General features: G+C 33.1%; 1 protein-coding gene across 1 annotated transcript in view; it reads right to left on the bottom strand.

Annotated features, from left to right (window-relative positions):
• The window catches only part of PDE1A (phosphodiesterase 1A), a 106674-nt gene that overhangs the window by 65032 nt on the left and 21939 nt on the right, over positions 1 to 19703 (bottom strand). Inside the window, exons 2-3 of the mRNA XM_049773560.1 lie at positions 4727 to 4909; positions 703 to 769 (exon numbers count right to left, since the gene is read on the bottom strand). Of these exons, the coding sequence (XP_049629517.1) occupies positions 703 to 769; positions 4727 to 4812 (153 nt within the window). The 5' untranslated portion in view covers positions 4813 to 4909. The remainder of the gene's footprint in view (positions 1 to 702; positions 770 to 4726; positions 4910 to 19703) is intronic.

Genomic DNA, 19703 nt, shown 5'->3' with positions numbered 1-19703 from the left:
TGCAGCAAGTGTGTGAGCACAATTGTACATACACACATAATAGAGACAAGTTGGTCAAACCTTACAACATTTTAGAGTTGTAACCCTCGTTTATTTTAACATATTTAATCCTGTAGTTAGGCCTCAAAAATAAACCTTAGAAAAAAAATCAGAGACAAAAGAGATGAGTTTCTTATTTACTTTCAGACCACACCCCAGATCAAATTCTATTTTCTAAAATGCAAAACAAGTGCTCAATCCTTTGAACTATTTCTCTTGTTCCTGTTTAGGTCTCTTAATTTTATCTTTAGTTTCAGACCTAAATTTTGAAACCATTTTCCTTTATGTAAGTTTTTCTTTAATCATATTTTATTTAAAAAATTCCTTTATAGTTATAGCATTGAACACTTCATTATTTATACATGTCATAATTTGTATATTCTGACAAGTCCTGGTGCAAAATTCAATTCAAGAAAACCCTAAGTAAAGTATGAAGTACCACATGAATATCATTGATATTGTTTGTTAGTATAAATCATTTCTCACTAAATCTAAAATATGGTCATCATAATTTGGCAAATAGTACATATTATAAATAGTTTTAATAATTTTTACATTTTAATATTTAGGAAAGACCCATTCTACTTTATTTCCCAGAAAGTTTGAAATGATTTTAAAAATTCTACTTATACAAATTACTATAATAATTTAAAGTTAGTTCACCTTTAATGTTACTATGACAGCTTCTGGATATGCCAAACCAACCATATGAAAGGACTTTCTGTACATCCTGAAAAAAGAAAAATAACTATGTATAAAAATTATTGAAGCAGAGCTTTCTAGAGAAACAGTATAAGAGAAAAGGTTTCTTCTGTAACAGTAAGATTGTCTTTGATTTATTTATCTTTTTACTTTGTACTACCCAAGGCATACAGTTGCCTCACTGAGTCACATTCTTTGCTTCATGCTGACTTTCTTACCTTTTATCTTTTCCTAACATGGTCTTATACATTACCAATTAACTATGGTCACAATCACAATTACTCAAGCTTCTACAATATATAAACTGTCAATATTTCATAGACTTAACATGAAATTAATGCTATTTATTATCTAAGTAGAGGCATCTTTCCCCTCATCTTCTCTTTAATAAAAAGAAATGTGATTTGTATTATATGATTTTCCAACACTGTTTTTTATCACGAAGATGAATTTTGATGAATTATACTTTTATTGAACTTTGTATTATCAGGCTTTTTAGTTACATATATTAGGGAAAGTCATTAACAAAATGTTCTTAAGTTGAATTTGTCATTTAACTATTTAGAAAGTTATATAGAATGTTATTTTTAAATAATAACACCAAAATATTTTATTAATTAGTAATTTTGAATTTTGTCATATTCCAATGGGTAACTAATAATAGAAATTATTTCAGTAATTAAAAATAGAATGCTAGGTTAAAAAGTTAGAAATATAAGGTTAGAATGAAAAACAGTATTATTCATTCTGGAATCAGAAGAGTGAGAGGAGAAAAGGCTTAGTATAGTTGCCTCATATAAGTAAATTGTGAATATATTCACAAAGTAAAAAATAAATTTCTACGGGGCCAGACCGATGGCACAGGCCATAAGGTGTCTTTCTTGCACGCGATAGCCTAGGACAGACCAAGTTTTGATCCCCTGGTGTCTCATATGGTCCCCCAAGCCAGGAACGATTTCTGAGCGCATAGCCAGGAGTAACCTCTGAGCATCACTGGGTGTGGCAGAAAAACAAAAAAAAATTTCTAGGAACTTTACAGTTAACAACATATATATGGATATATATGCAATGGATAGTTTATTCAAAAATATCATCAAAAATATGAAAATGGGCAGGGCATTTGCCTTGGATGGAACCAAGGTGAGTTTGACTTTGGCATCCCATATAGTCTCTAGAGTCTGCTAGGAGTTATTTCTGGGCACAGAGTCTGGAGTAATCTATGAGTATTGCTGGGTGTGGCCCCAAAACAAGCAAAAGCAATAGAAAAAAAATAACAAAAAACAAAACAACAGCAACAAAAGTTAAAGCCTGTTTCTCTGTTTCTCTGCTTGTGGCTCCATTTTAGCTGACTGAAGCCCATATTTTAGAAATTCCTGTAAATTCCTAGAGTTGTCCTGAGACTGTGTAGTTTAATCTCCCAAGACCATCAATTCTGCCCAGGTCTTGTTGATCACAGTGAGTGTTCCAAGAGAAATTGACAATACCAGGGAAATAGTCAAAGAAATAACCTAAAATACTTAGTATTAGTATTATCTTCAGCACACAGATGGGCCCTAAATTAACAAGAAATTTCTGGGAAAAAATGAGCATCCTCTCATACATTGTTTGATAAGTAAAGTAATTCACAAAGACCTAGATTTCCTATCAAAATCCTGCAAAATATGCCCTATAAGTCATACTAAGCTCCTCTTCTGCTGGGGAGTTTACTTCTCTCCAACTTATTTTTCCATGAATTTTTCTATTCTAACTCTTATTTTCATTTCTGAAAAATATTGAATAATTTGGGAATCATAAATGAACAGAGACCTGCTGTCACTGCTCTTCCATCTCTTACAGGCATAGAGATGAGAAAGTTGAATAGATTCAAGATGCATTTAGATGGGCATGGAGGTAGGGCATTTGCCTTGCATGCAGAAGGACGGTGGCTTGAATCCTGGCATCCCATATAGTCCCCTGAGCCTGCCAGGAGTAATTTCTGAGCATAGAGCCAGGAGTATCTCTTGAGCACTACTGGTGTGACCCAAAAAATTCAAAAAGAAAAAGGAAAAAAAGATGCATTTAGTTAAACAAAGAACAATGACATACTGGGGCACTGATCTACAAAGGAGTACTATGAAAGATTCAAGAAGACATTTTAAGTCTTAAAATTCATTTTATATCCTGAAACTTAAATTGTTTTTAAAATTTATGATAAGTATGGCCTATTTTTTAGACATATATTAGTGGGGATCTTATAGTAAAATAGTTATATGTTCACAGCACTCTATTTCTTCAAAACTGCTTAATTTAATTATTTTAAATACATTATACTGTACCTATAGTTTATTAAACATATAAAAATTAAAATATTTAAAAAAACTAGCATTTCAATTTCTTTTGAGGAATTTTCCTTAATAATTTCTTAAATGAAAATGGAAAGTTAGTGAAATTTACTTTAATAAGTTTACATGCTATAAGTCTGAGAATTTCTGTAATATTTTATTAAACAAAGATAAAAATATAGGCTCCATAAGCAAATATAAAATTTAATCAGTAATTGTCTGATTATCAACTACTATTTATATGTTTCCATGTGATATTATGGAAAACCAGTAGCTATCAATACTTGTCCAAGTTGTTTTAAAAACAATCATAGCTAAAAAAATATTTTTTCTCCATAGGCTTGTCACTTTGTTTTAGAATCTGGTCCTACCTGGTAGAAATAGATGATCTTTATGCATTAAGAGTTGTGGTGGTGTAATTTCACCAAAATAATAAAACTTGCTATGGGAGTTCTTCTATCAAAGCCAATTTGATATAATTACTAATGTTCAAAAAATATTGTTGGCTTTTGGTCACACTTCACCATGCACAAAGCATGCTCCTAGCTCCACTCTCAGCTCAGGGAACATATGGGATATGAGAATTTAACAACAGTTGGACACATGCAGGGTAGCCCCACACAATAGATTTTACTAATCACTGAGAGACTGTTTTAGATAATAATGACACTGGAAATATTACTAGAAATGTAATGTACTATGATTATAAAATGTCATTATTTAGGTATGTCAAAACTTTTGACATTAATTTACTGTCATTACATTTTGCAGAAATCCAAGAATGTTTCCAATGTTCCTTTAACAGAGGTAAAGTAGATTTTATAATATTCATTAAAGGTGGCAATACATGAAAAAATAATAGTAAAGTATATTGAAAACATTTTCTGTTTCTCAACTTTATTAGTTTAAAAGATGTTAGTGTAATCATTTTATATGGAATTTAATTCAATTATTTTAAATTAGAAGTATTTATAGCAACTAATTTTTAACACTGAAGTAAAATATTTATTTTAAGTGTTTTGTAACTGTTCCTGAAACATATTGTTTCCTAGACAGAAAAGTAAATTATATTCACTATAGGATAACAGATTATGAAACTGATTAATATTATTAAACATTTTAAATTGAAAGTATGGAGACAATGTGATTTTATGCTCTGAAGGACTAACAAATATCCTTTGTTTTGATAATAGAAATTTAAAAAAAAGAGAGGAACAAAATACACTTTAAATAAGGGATGTGAGCCAGCTCTCTTCCATGTTGTTAAGAGATTAGTATTGTTTTTGTTTTATAGCACAGAGATCTGGGTATAAAAGTAGTATTTATTTAGTATTTATTTATCATGTTACACTTAGTTGGATAAAGTTTGTTACATATCATATGACTATTATAACTGTACTCAAGATTATTTGAAAAAGTTCATTTGGCAAGAATCATTTGCAAACAGGTTGTGCTTCTGTTCTGTATGTCAACTTGAAATAAATAAAAGTAATAAGCCTCAAACAAGATATTTTTTTTTACCATAAGTAAGTTCAGCATAGAGAGCTTTATCAATTAATTTTGGGTATATTAATCATTGCAGTTTTTCTCGATGAGTAAAATATTCCTTCCTTAATTTTGATATGTGGTAAATCTGTCCACTAGTTATCAGAAAATTTACTTACCTCTCAACAAAAATTCCAGCTTGAACAGCATGAACAATACTTCGGAATTTTGGCTTTTCCTCAGATTTCTTCTTAACCATCCCCATTTTTCTTGTAAAGGTTGAGGCCAACCAGTCCCGGACTTCAGAGGGTACAGAATCTGACTGAAGATCACAAAGCTCATCTTCAGTATCCAATAGTCGTCTACAAAAATGTATACCAATAAAATTTAGAAAATAAAATAAAGAAAATCTGATAACAAGAAAATAAACATTTCAATAGTATTTCAGATAGGGTAAACTAGACTCTTTAATATAAACTATGTTTATAAAATAGAAAAATTACGATACAAACATTTGGAACATTATAGATTTCTCAAACTGATTCTCCCAAAATCAAAAAACAAAAAGACTTAAGCATTGGCATTTCCAAAACTTGGGAGCAACATTAATCTAAGCAACAGAACTAATTGTTGGTATCCCTAATAAATGAATTATTTTTGGTTAAAGTCTACTGAAGTGGAAAACATTAGTGCTAGAGATATTTGGAAATGGATAAAACCATTGCATTGCATGTAGCAGACTTAGATTTGGTCCCCAGCATCACATATGTCCCCCAAACATTGCAAGGAATGTTCCCTGAGTGCAGAACTATTAGTAAACCCTGAGCACATTTAGTGTGTTCAAATTATTTTTTAAAGAGTGATCTATTCTATATAGCACACTTGTTTCTTGAAAACACATTCTTTCACAAATTGAAAGAATTTGCAAATCACAGATATGACAGAGTTCTTTTACTCAATACATGCACAAAATTCCTAAAGCCGAGATATGTGGGGAAATGTTCAATAGTTTTGGTTTGTTTGGGGCTATACCTGATGGTATCCAGAGGGTATTCCTCTGTGGAATTAGGAATTATTCCTGTCAGGTTCAGGACATCTAATGGGATGTTGGGGATCAAATCTGGGTTAACCAGGTGCAAGACAAGCCACCTTATCACTGTACTATTGCTCTGGCCCAAAACGTTTTATTTTAAAATGAAAAAATGCATTATTATGCATATAAGTAATACATGTGTGTGTATATATACATACATACATACTTTGGGCCACACTTGGTGGTACTCTGGGTCTACAGGCAGCTCAGGGACTATACAAAGCTCATTGATCAAAAGTCTTTAGGGGACCATGTGATCCTGGTATTAAACAAGATCCCCCCCACATGAAAAACATGCTCTCTAGTTCTTTGAGCTATATTCCTAGCCATTTTTTCAAGGTATAAATGTGAAAACTCATAAGAACATTTATATTGTATAGTTATGTGTATTCATATTTTATTTTCATTATTTATAATCTTTCTGCACAATTGTTTTTCTCATCTCTCATCTTTTAAATTCATAGCAGAATGACTTTTCCTGGCATCAGTAAAACACACAGTGTCTTTTGATTTGGTTAACTCAATGAAACACAAGTGTGTCATATCAATTTTAGGTAAAAGCTTTAAGAGTCAATAAAATTACAAGGCTTGTCTTATCCTTTTAGTACAGCAGCTAACAAAACCTATAACAAAACCATCTAGACAATGGTTATTCATAAGTCTAGTTTAAGAACTAATATTAATGATGACATGAAATAAATAGAAAAAAGATAATATCAAAAAGAACATCTACAAATAAGTATCTGACATTCAGGGAAAGAAAACAAGAGTTTGCAGCTGAGTCAGCAGACAGGCAGGTAGGGAAGGGACCCAGGGCAAAGAATTCTTGAGATGTAGTAAAAACAAGAGACTTGGAGGATTTGCAGGAGTTACTTCATCAATTCATTAGTTTTACCTGGAATCACTATAGGCCAAAACACTGGACCCCCGTACAGAAACAAACACTAGCAGGAACAAAGGCCAGGAAAGGAATATCAAACAAGACCATTTACTCCCTATTGGAAAGTACCCTGATAAGAAAGTACCACAAGACAAGATGGGATAATTCTATAAAAGTCAACTTAGAACAAAGGAGGCATGCATATATATTGCCTTGGATATATGGTGCCTGAATTCTGGGACCTGTATCAGGGTTCTCTTCGTCTTTGGAGAAGCTTGAGCTCTCCCTTGAGCATGTTTCTTTCTTATCCTATTTTTACTTCACTGCTCTTCTCCTGACATTCTTTTCTGTAAGGAAAGGCAATGGGCCAGAAAGGCCTGGGTAAAGTCTAGGATCAACTTTCTTTTTCCTATAAAGAGATAATTCCTTGTTCCAGCCTGAGTTCAGAACTTCTCGAGATAAATCTCCGTGGTAGGGATTAAGTCTTGTGCTAAATATAGTGGACATCAATGCAGCTTGGTGGTTGCCTAGTGGGCTGACAGGACTTAGGGTCTTGTCCTGCAAGCACTCAGTGCAGTCTTAATCAGCCTTATATCTACTGATTTATAACCCCCCCTCCGGGTGTCATAGGGAGAAAGTGGTATATTTCCTTCTCAGGGGTGCCTCTCTCTTGCTCACTTTATAAAAGTTAGCTTGGGGATCTCCACTGGTATTCTACCTATTCTAGTGAACAGATATTTAATAATATTGTATATACAGTAAAGATAGTACATGTCTTTTGGATTATTTACAAAAACAATTCACATATGCTATTTGGTTGCTTGAGATCTCTAAATTTTGGTAAAATAATAATAAAATTACTAAAATTTACATTAATTTATTTTTATATCAACTTCAGAGATTAACAAGTAGGAACAGGGGGCTGGAGCAATAGTACAACTGGCATGGTTTTTGCCTTGCACATTGCTCACCTGGGTTCAATTCCCGGCATCCCATATGGTCCCTCAATAGCCTCAAACAAACAAATAAACAAAACATAAATTAAGATGATGAAATTGAAAGTTTTGAAAACTCTTTATAGCATCTGAGACTGTGTAAATGGAATAGATACTGCCAGTTAAAAGTGTATGCTGGGCCGGAGAGATAGCATGGAGGTAAAGCGTTTGCCTTTCATGCAGGTCATTGGTTTAAATTCCTGCATCCTATCTGGTCCCCCGAACCTGCCAGGAGCGATTTCTGAGCATGGAGCCAGGAGTAAACCCTGAGCGCTGCTGGGTGTGACCAAAAAGCCAAAAAAAGTAAATGCTGATGGGCCTGAAAGATAGTATAGTTGATAAGCCACCTTGTATACAGCCTACCTTGGTTCAATCCCCAGTACCCTATCTGGTTCCTAAACCCTTCTAGGAGGGATCCCTGAGCACAAAGCCAGGATTAAACCCTGAGCACAGATAGGTAAGGTTCAATAAAAAGACTTAAAAAAAAAACATTGTTTAAAGTTATTGATCATTCAGATCTAGGCATATCATACGTATCTCAATACCAATCCCGCCACCAGTGTTAACTTTCTTCCACCAGTGTTTCCATCTGTATTCCATCCACCCCAACCCCTGTCTGCCACCTTGACAGGCACATTAAGGAATTCAATGCTTTCAGCTTAGATCTCTTGTTTTCAGTATTGTTGAGTCTGTGCTTTGGTTATACAGCTATACCACTATCCAATATGACTGGTGTCTCTGAAGTCTGAACTGATCTAGAACTTTTTAAAGTTTTGAATTGATGAGATGGCATGCAAATGCCCCAAACTACAAAGAAGTTGTACAGAGCATTTAAAATTTGCTTTCATGAAGAATAAAGGCTAATTCTGCACTCTTTCTTGACCATGATAATTTAATGCATCAATTTGTTAAGTTAACCTATTTAATACACTTTGGGTTCCATAGGTTTTGGCAAATCTTTTGCATAACACCTAAGGATATTGACTCTAATCCTAAGGATTAAGAGTCAGTAGAAAGAAAGTAGCCAATGGCAATGTGTTAAATCTTTCTGGAAAAAAATAAACATCACCTGCAATGGTCAGGGTGAGGGAAAGGGTAAATGAAATAAATTAAACATATATTACACTCCAGGTACCAGAACTATCATGAGAAAATACACAGAAAATTAAGCCTTTCTTTTACTTTAGATCACCTCTTCTATTTGCTGCTGTTTTTTTTGATGCTGCAGACGTGTTGCATTGCTAAGCAGAACCTTTGTGGGGTCCGGGAACCTTTCACAGGGAGAGAAGCGGGAGAACGAGTGGATGAATATGAAATATGAAAATGCATTGTATGGAGACCCTTGTCCAAGGGACGAGAGATAAATTTACTTTTCAGCTGATGACATTTATAAGCACAAACTCTGGTATGCAAGGTGTCCACAAAGAGCAGGAGAGCAGTACAATGGGGAAACAGGCCTTAAATTTTACATATCAATTACTTTTCTATAGGTGAGAAAGAACTCTGCTAGAGGGCTGTGAAACAAAAGCTAGAGATGTTTTTGATTTAGCAAAAAGCAGGTTTTTCAAGAAACCAGGAGGAGAGAGACAGAGATATTTATGATGTTTATGTAGTAGCCGGAAAATAGATTTTAGGGGGGACGGAAATAATTGTTTACCATCATAGAGCTAGACTCAGAAAAACAAGCTGCTGGCACCAGGTTATATGAACTAGCCAGCACGAAACATCTGGCGGGTTTTTGGTACTGACATTTCTTTGTCTATAGGAAAGCTGAGGGTGGATTTCTATAGTGTCCAAAAAAAGAGAAAATGTAATGTTACAGCTATGTTGGAATTACCACCAATGATCCACGCTAAGGGTCAAATGATTGACTTTGCTAAGTGGGCCTTTTGACAAATAATTCTTTGGGAGGAAGACACTGCCCCAGGAAGGCAAAAAGCCATGTCTGGTGCGTGCCCCCTAAGTGGGGGGTAACAATACACTCTCTCTCTCTCTCTCTCTTTTTTTTTTTTTTTTTTTTTATGTCACACCTGGCAGTATTCAGGGACTATTCCTGGCTCTGAGCTCAGAAATAGCTCCGTGCAGGCTCAGGGGACCAGCTGGGAAGCTGATATCCGAATTACTGTCCTGCATGCTAGGCAAACGACTTACGTCCATGCTATTTTTTCAGCTCCACTGTCCAATTAGAAGGTAAAGAAATAAACAGTACCAAAAGAAATAAAGTTAGTAATCTGATCCTAGCAAGGTAGGATTCAGAAGCTCATAACTAAATAGGTAAAAATAGTATGAGGACTAGAGTATAAGTATATACTATGAGAATTTAAATATAGACTGGTTACTATAACATATAAAGATTGAGAATGCATCTTGACACTGAGGAATTAGAACAAATGAGTAAAGCACCTTAAGCAAGAAAATTGTAAGGAGAAGAAAAAATTGGAGTAATACTAAAATCTTCTGTCTCTGTATAAGCATAGAATAGTTAGAATTAGGGAAGAATTAAGCAATAGACAAAAATAGACTATATAAACAAATTTTACCATAAAAAAGAGAGTGTTTTGTTACCCCCCACTTAGAAAGGCACTGCCCCAGGAAGGCAAAAAGCCATGTCTGGTGTGTGCCCCCCTAAGTGGGGGGTAACACTTTGAAATAAAAAGAATAGTCTTTTATTAATATTGACCTTTTATAGCTAGAAGCATGAATACACTTATTAAGTACCTTATGAAAAATATGCACAATCTTAGTGTTAGAGGTACAAAACTTTATATATAAGATTCATGGGGCCAGAAAGATAGCATGGAGATTGGGCATTTGTCTTGCATGCAGAAGAATGGTGGTTCAAATCCCAGCATCCCATATGGTCCCTCGAGCATGCCAGGAGCAATTTCTGAACATAGAGCCAGGAGTAAACCCTGAGAACTGCTGGGTATGACCCAAAAACAAACAAACAAAAAGATGTAAAATTCATATAAAATCTTAAATTATATAGAATACTAGTCAGTATCAAAGTTAACCATGTGATACATATATTTTTTATTTTCACTTTATATATAAAGCAATTTTTTGTTTTTGTTTTTGGGCCATACCCTGTGATGCTCAGGGGTTACTCCTGGCCATAGCCATCCATCCCATATGGTCTCCTGAGCCAGGAGTGATTTCTGAGTATATATATAAGAAATCACTCCTGGCTCAGGAGACCATATGGGATGCTGGGGGATCGAACTGTGGTCCATCATAGGTTAGTGCTTAGCAAAGCTAAAGTCCTACCATTTGTGCCACCACTCCAGCCCCATAAACAAAAATTTTTATTTTAAATCATATTCACTAGTGAACTGTAGCCAGACACTACACTGCACTATTTGAAATATAAGGTAAACAAATGTCACACCATTTCTATTATTTCTTCCAAAGCAAATGAGTAAAATCAGAATAAGACTAGTGGAATTGGAATCATTTTAGAGCAACCTGGTGATATCACCATATTCCAAGAATACTATTGCCATCTTGTATTATCAACTAAACTAAAAAATGCTAAAGAAATGTGCTTACTAGTAGCTTCTTTGTAAATTTGATGGTGATTATCAAAGACAACAAAAGTAGCATGTAGAAATGTATATATAATGGGATATGATATTCAAGAGTTCTAAGAATTCTTAGGCATGATGTATGCTGCCATTTATTGAAAATAAAACATAATATCAACAATTAAGTCTTATATCTGTTAATTATGATATAGTGATAAATGAGGAGAACATTATAAAAAGTATAATATGTACTATATCAACCTCAAAAGTTGTCACTGTAATGATCAATTTTATATCAACGTGGTTCAACTTTCATGCAAGGTTGTTTGGTCAAACACTAAAGTAGATTTTGTAGAGAAGGTATATTTAGATGCAAGTAACAGTTAAATTAGTAGACTTGAAATAAATCACATTAATCTCCATAATGTGAGTGGCCTCAACAATGTAAGTTTAACTTAAGTTTAACTTTAAGAGAAATGATGAAAATCTCCTAATTTGGGGATTTGTCACCTTAACAAAAAATTCAAAGGATAGCATAGGTCCTTGATAAAATAATTTAGGTCTTAGAATTCAAAAGGTTTGCAAAAGTATACTCAGGAAAGAATAACATAGCAAGAAGGAATATATTCATGAAATATTTGCAGGCTGCAAAAGCAGCTAGGCAGGCATAGTATAAGGTATGTATAGGTAAGGTAAGTATAAGGTATTTTACATGGAGGGAAAGCATATGTTAAAATAGACAAAGAAGGGGGCCGGAGAGATAGCATGGGGGTAAAGCGTTTGCCTTTCATGCAGGAGGTCATCGGTTCGAATCCCGGCATCCCATATGGTCCCCCGTGCCTGCCAGGAGCAATTTCTGAGCCTGGAGCCAGGAATAACCCCTGAGCACTGCCGGGTGTGACCCAAAAAAAAAAAAAAATAGACAAAGAAAACTGTCAGGATATTCTTATTTTTTAAGGATGCCTTATAATAGAGCTATAAAAAACTCCAGACTCTGATCTTCATGTAGCTATTAAATGTTGATGTGTTTACTGACTGTCTTTCATGTCTCTATCAACAATAGTTAACCTGTTCAGAGTCTAGTAAGAGGTGGAAAAGCAATAATGTATTGAGAAAATAAATGACCGGTCTGTGAGACAAGGCAACATAAAGATTGGACAGACTGTGTGTGTCTGTTTCCTCATGTGTTTGTTTATTTCACTCTCTGAAAATGATCCCTACTAGACAGATGGAGTCAAAGGTGCCCATCAAACAGGTTTAAATACCCCAAAAGGAAAGATTTCTGTCTACAGATTCAAGACTGCCATTCTGATTCATGCCAAAGTTTCAGGATATGTTGGCCTTTTAAAATTTGTTTTCAACGATGACTTTTCCAAAATCATGTCATTTTGAAACTTACATAAATATATATTTACATAAGAGTAAGACTATTTCATAATTATGAACACTGGTGAGCATATGAATCATATTTTTATTTTTAAATACAATAAAATTTACTCACTTTTTAATATAAACTAAAATATATTTTGAAGATGCTCTCCTGAACAATGTTCGGGGAACCCAGGGGCCAAGCTGGATTCTAAACCAGACTCTGTAAACGGGTAGCTCAATGCTCTTGCCCAGTAGCACTGTATTATTAAACTAAGTGATGCTGAGGACAACCAGGACTATAGTAGTGGTTTTGGGGGGTGGGGGGGCGAACAGTGATGGCTATTGATCTCTAAACTTCTGCATTCCAGAATTTTGATGGTATGACTTGGTATCTAAAATATGTTTGTTTTTAGTCACAATAAAAATAAATCCTGTATTTTCTTAGTTTAACATATATTTTCTTTAAATTACTAAACAACATTCTAATATAATAATATACCAGCAAAATTACACATCAGAAGTGTTTTGGGCTCATAATAATATACTATTTGTTAATAAATTACACTATTAAAGAGCACCTTGGTTACTTTAAATTTTAGCAACATGAGCAAAATTATCATAAGTGTTATTGTTTATATATTTTTCATATTTGTGTAAATACTAAAAAGCACACAATTTGGAACATATAATAACACTTTATTTTAATTTTATAAGTAATTCCCAAACTATCTCCAAAAGTGTATTGTTTTGATTTCTCATCATCCAATAGAAATGGGACAGGACAAATAACTGTCATCTCTTGGTCTACTTTAGTAGCATGGTCACTGGTCTTCTAGCTATTATCATATTTCTGTCTTCTGTCTGCAACCAGCAGGCCTCTTCTTGTAAAGTAAAAGTTAGTCATGTCAATGCCTAATATTACAAAGCCCTAACAACTTTCTTAGAAGTCATGTCTTTATTTTCAGTTCTATCAGTTTGGATCTAACCACAATAGTTTCCTTGCTGTCTTTAAACCAATTATGTTTGCTTCTGATGTACTTAGTGATCCCTTTGTTTAGAATTTCATTTTTTTAAATATAAAATCTTTATTTAAGCACCATGATTACAAGCATGATTGTAGTTGGGTTTCAGTCACAAACAGAACACCCCCTTCACCAGTGCAATATTCTTCACCAGTGCAATAATGCCTCCCCTCTCATTCAAGCAACATATGGAATTATCATTGAATTAATAAAAATATTTTAATAACCTTCTGACCTACTAACATAAAAAGTATGTTTATTCTAACACTATATTCTATTTTTTACATTTTCTTAGGACGCACCACTACTTGATATAACAATAGATGCTATTAGACTTGTTTACTCATTTTGTTTCATCCACTAGACTAAAGATTTTTGAAAAGAGCTGGTCTGTTTTTGTTCATTGTATTATTTGTGTAGATACAGCACCTGGCAGAGAGTACTTATTTAATACTGTATTTAATCCATTAAATGACTAAAAATATGTATGCTTAACTAAGCCATTATAAATAATTAACTTAGAGAAGTGAAGATTGAGATATAGAAGAAACAAAGAAACTTAAATATTTAGGGTTACATAAATATCAGAAACATTGGGATTAATTTACTATCAGCAACTCTCTCCTACATTAACATTAGGGTAACATCTTTAAATAATTCCTTTACAATTAATCAAATTATGGAAAATAATATTTGTTTGGACTGGAAAATAAACATTTTTGCTAGAATTTTTAAGTAAGGATATGAGTAAGACATTTAAGTGATGCTATGGGCAAATACTTGGTCAAGTAAATTACTAATTTTGTTAAAATAAACTTTTTATGCTCATATATAAAATGAAGTATGTAAGAAATCCCTAACATAAATTAGAAAAGAGTCATTAAAATGATTATTGTAGTTAGGAGAAAAAATGATTAAGAGGCAGGTGGCTAAAACAAATTCAAAGATTAATACACTAGTATTTCTTATGGTTTAAATCTTTTTTTGTTTTGTTTTTAGGCTTCTTCCTTATATATTGTCTTCCTAACTCTGAACACAACCAATAGGACCTGAATTCCTTTTTGCTACATAGTGCAGGAATAAAATCTATAGTTCAATATGAATTAGTAACCCTGAGTCTTGTTTAAACAAACCCTGACCGTGAGAAATTTTTCTATACATTTAATTAAGACAAACCATATATTTCATAAAATTATGTCACATATGAAACATTAGACTAAATTTAGCCCTCATTTCATTTTTGTAAAAAATTGACAAAAGTAGGTTAATAAAAATGAGGTCATAATTCTATATATAATTTTTATTTAAAAAAACAAAAAGCTTAAATGCTCTTTATCCTACATAGTATTAAATAATAGTGTTTATACCAGTTATATATAACAGTTATAATAACTGTTTATACCATGAGTTCTGAAAAAAAGCAAAGCTTTATGTCTAAGAAACTTAAAAGATAAAAGAAAAACAACTATTTGTACATTTTCATTGGTAATTAAAAAATCTAGTATACGTTAAAGAAATGGTAAGGAGTTTATGTGTATTATCGCTGGTGACACTGGAAAAAGACTGTACTGAGTTCCAATAGAGAAAACAAAATAAAAAGTAGGGAGTCCCTAAACAAGGATGTTGATAGGGGAGTTGAGAGAAGGTAAACCATGAAACTGAAGCTAGATAATCAGTGCTCAGCTGATCCTTAAAAGCCATTTATAGTCCACAGTTTCTCTTGAAATCAGATGACACAGCTCCCCAAGGGCTTATATTTTGAACTAGAAAGTTTGCGGGGGAAGGAAATAAAAAATAAGGCTGCCCCGGAAGGAGAGGTCATGGGATTTTGACTCTTAAAATTATATCAGTGAAAATCTATCTGTCCACTATGGTTTCTTGGGAAACAGTAAAACCCTTGGATTCTCAAAATTATTTCCAAGTGATTGTTCTCATTTTACACCCCTTGAACGTTAAAATTCAAGCACCGAATACATAAAGACAAACTTTGCAAGTTATTTTTTATCCTACTTAATTCTTATAAAGAATACATCTTATTTTGTTTGTTTTGTGGGCTTTTCTTTTTCACACCTGACTGTGTTCAGAGTTTATTTCCTGCTCCATGCTCAGTGATCTGGGAGCATATACATTGCCCAACATTGAACCTAGATCAAAGCCATGCAAGGCAAATACCTTGCAGTTTGCTCATCATGTCTGTTCTTACTATTTTTTTTATCACGTAATGGGAATGCATTTCTCCCTAGAGCCAAACAATTAGATATTTTAAAGTTATCAGGTAAAAAAAGTTAAATATGTTCTATCCACTCATTATATACAAGCAAAACAAATCTAAATCAATACTTCTAAATTTAATGTCTGTCAGGGATGGATCAGCAAATTATGACTTCCATATGTACACCTCCCTTATGACAGAATAAAACCTGTTTCTGGTGCTCCAGAAGACTCTATCAACTTAATTAATCTTGAAAGGTCCTGCTTCCCTGTTACCCTTTGGAAAATGGAAGGGTACCCATGCAAACAAAGTCTGCAGAACTCTTCGGAGGAAAGATCTAAGAAGTTAAATTAAGTGAGAAAGGGGTCATTGAGTAGAAACCCCTGGAGTCTCTGAGCACAGAATAGAGTGAAGGGACCCTCAGGAGAGAATTCCATTGTCTAATTGTGGAAGGAGAGAGTGCATTGATTTTACTTCTTCTTTGTAACTGAGGACTATTAATTAATAAATAAGGGCACAGCAGAAGAAGGTCATTATTGAAATACACAAAGAGAGGGGAAAATGTGGGAGGAAACATACCCATGGCCCTGGAGTAAGGGTGAAACTCATGCAGTAAACTTCCTAGTAAACTTACCTGAAGAAGATGGAATTAAGAGAGATTTTTCTGCAGTGTGAGTATTTTCTTTTATATAATATCTTTATTTAAACATCTTGATAACAAATATGATTGTGATTAGGTTTCAGTCATGTAAACACCCCCTTCACCAGTGCAACATTCCCACCACCAATGTCCCAAATTTCCCTCCATCCCACCCCACCCCCACCTGTACTCTAGACAGGCTTTCCAGTTCCCTCATTCATTCATTCACATGATTATGGTAGTTCTTAGTGTTGTTATTTCTATAACTGCACTCCACTCTTTGTGGTGAGCTTCATGAAGTAAACTGGAAGTTCCAGCCCTCCTCTCTTTGTCCCTGAGGATTGTTGCAAAATGACTTTAATTTTTCTTAAAACCTATAGATGAGTGAGACAATTCTGTGTCTCTCTTTCTCTCCCTCTGACTTATTTCACTCAGCATGATAGATTCCAGTGTGAGTATTTTAATTCAAGGGGTCCTCTGATAGCAAATATAATCATGATAAATATTTTATTAACACTTTTCTGCATTCTACCTCTGTTTTTCAGAAAATAAAACAAACCATTAAGTAATTACTAAACTTTCAGTCTTCAAAAATATATATTCATGATTATAATAACTTTATTGTTTATTTACTATGAACAAAGCATGAAATCATCATTATTATTAAAGAAAATAAAATTATCACTCTATTTTCCTTATTAATGATTTGAAGTGCATATAAGCAAACAGTTCACAAAAATAACTATAAGTAGGAGTAATCAAATCAATTTTTAAGCTCAAGTCTATTTATTTTAAGTCTGAGTTCTTAACTATTGTGTATCCTATACCTGACAAGCATGATTTTTCTACTAATTTTCTATATTATCTTCATATTGTCACATCAGGTTAAAGAAATCAGAAAAATGCTGATTTTCAATGTATACTACAGCTATTTTAATAAAATATTTCAATAAAATGTTATTGTTTTAAAATAACCTTACTAGTCACTATTCTTTATCTTTATCTTATTTCTTCTTGAATTTCAGAGTCAAAAATAAATGATGCTAAGGTAATCTTACAGGCATTTTGTGCTCCAGGAAAATTTTTCTTGGAGGAAGCTTAAAGTTGTTTCCTAAAAGTATGATGTTGAATTATATTTTCATAGAGAAGTATTGCTTGATGGTAAAATTTCAGTGTATTCTAAAGTACAATAAGTTAAATGTCAGGACAGAAAAGGTAACACTTGGAATATATATAATCTTGTAAGTAACCTACTTATTAAATGTTAAGTCTATTTGAATTAATTCTCCTAGGCCATCATCCAAGCATATGTATTTATTAGTTATTCCTTGCTATGTTCCTAAAATGTATAAAGTTGAAGATTTGCAGATTTCTTTTAATAGAGTGTAGAGGGAAGTTTTCTCTCCTTCTCTGTCTACCTAATAGCTTTGTTCAAAGTTTTCTCTTATTTTCAATGACTATTTTTAATTGTAAATAACCAAAACTCAACCTTTGAGTAGACTAGACAGTTATGCTGACATTAACTTAATTCCCAAGAGGCAGATATAGTCTAAAAGGAGATATTCTAAGGAAAGTGTTAGAAATAAATGCTACTTTCTCTAAAATAAGGCCAAGAGAACTCCATTTATCCAACCAAAGGGAACCCAGGAAGTTTAATCACCAAAGATATACAGAAAGAGGCCAGGGAACATTTTGTGTGAAGTTGTTTGAGTGTTAGAAAAAAATAGATATTCTTGGAATCATCTGGGAGATGCAAAAAAAGGCAATGGGTGAAAAAGAAAACTCACTGATGATAACTCTTGGCTTTCCTCACCCAAACCCATTTGGTTCAAGAAGTTTTAGACAAAAATCTTTGAATATTTTTATTTTCCACAAAATTTGGCCTTCATTAATTACCAAGATTTTAAATAAAGAAAAATCTGAGACTAGGATATTTTCCCTTTAAGTCATTAGCTATTAACTGGTGTATACCTAGATTAATTACCTATTAACCATGTGATGAGAAATAAAATGACTTATCTGAATTTCAGTTTCTTGTTAATAAATAGAGACAACAACAATAATAATATCCTTACTAGTGGGACTGTGAGGTTTAAATAAGTAAGAGAATATACAGAGTTAGTGAAGAATAGTTTCTATCACAAAGCAAACCCTTGATAAACTCAGCTGTATTTCAGAATTCAGCTAAGGAGATTTTCTTCGTCCTGGCTCATATAAAAAGAAGATGCAAAGAAATGGAAGTGATTGAGACATTATGAGATTAAACTAGTTAAAGTGAATCTGGGGGTAATCCCAAAAATAATTTATAGGTTTTTTTTTTTTCACCCATTGCCTGTGGGTTGAGATGTTGGTAGGAAGAATTTCTTTTAACTAATTAAAATTGTTTTTTACCCATTTAAGAGGTAGATTCATAGAGATAGGGAATTGAAGAAAGTTTTCCGGACTGATAAACATAAGAGAATGAACTATTATTTAATGAATATGACGTTTAATTGAAGATGATCGAAAAATTTTGGAATGGTGATAATGTTCTGTGTAGTCTTTCAACATTTCTTAATTCCAAAGAGTTGAACACTTCAAAATGGTTAAAATTTTATCATGCATATTCCACCAAAAATAAAGATATCTACCTAGTATAGATCTTCCTGTCTCAGTATCTTAGAAATAGATATTTTGCCTTTTTAAATTCAGAACATAAGATAAATAAAAGAGCATTTCATCATCCGTTTATTACTTTCCGAAGTTTACCAAGAGTGAATGGAAAAATATATGGGGCTCTAGTGCAGAAATAAAGGTTATTATGAAGTTACCAGAGGAGGAAGTGACAACATTCCTAACTATGAGTTGACATGCCCTGACTTATTGGTATGAACCTATTCTAGTCTCAAGTCTAAACTTTCTTATATGTTATATTGTCCAATTCCATGGTGAAATTCCCTTATTGAAAAAGCATTGAATATGCAGCATCAGGCAATTTCATCATAGTCTTCTGATGTGGCCATAAAACTCTAAATCTAAATTTATAACATTAACTCTATATTTCTATAATAGTCTTATTTTTATATCCTCTAGTTCACACATTCTCTACATTTATTTCTTATACAAGTATAATCTCTATCACCTGAAATCTTATTAAAAATTATTTCTAGGAGAAAGAGATAAAGAAGCAGGGGGAAGAAGAAGAGGAGGAGAAGGAAGAGGATGAGAAAATGTCTGCCATAGAGGTAGTTGTTGGTGGGTGGAGGGCAAATGGAGACATTGGTGGCAGGAAATGTGCACCAGTGTTGGACATTGTCTGACTGAAATTCAATCATGAAAACTTTGGAATTGTGTATCTCATAATTCAATTTAAAATGTTACAATAAATAATAAAAATAATTAAATGCAAAAATAAAGTTTTCTGTAGACTTTCCTCCAGA

This window comes from Suncus etruscus, chromosome 5 (assembly GCF_024139225.1).
Source record: "Suncus etruscus isolate mSunEtr1 chromosome 5, mSunEtr1.pri.cur, whole genome shotgun sequence".
Taxonomy (NCBI): domain Eukaryota; kingdom Metazoa; phylum Chordata; class Mammalia; order Eulipotyphla; family Soricidae; genus Suncus; species Suncus etruscus.
This window is presented reverse-complemented; position numbering and strand designations above follow the sequence as displayed.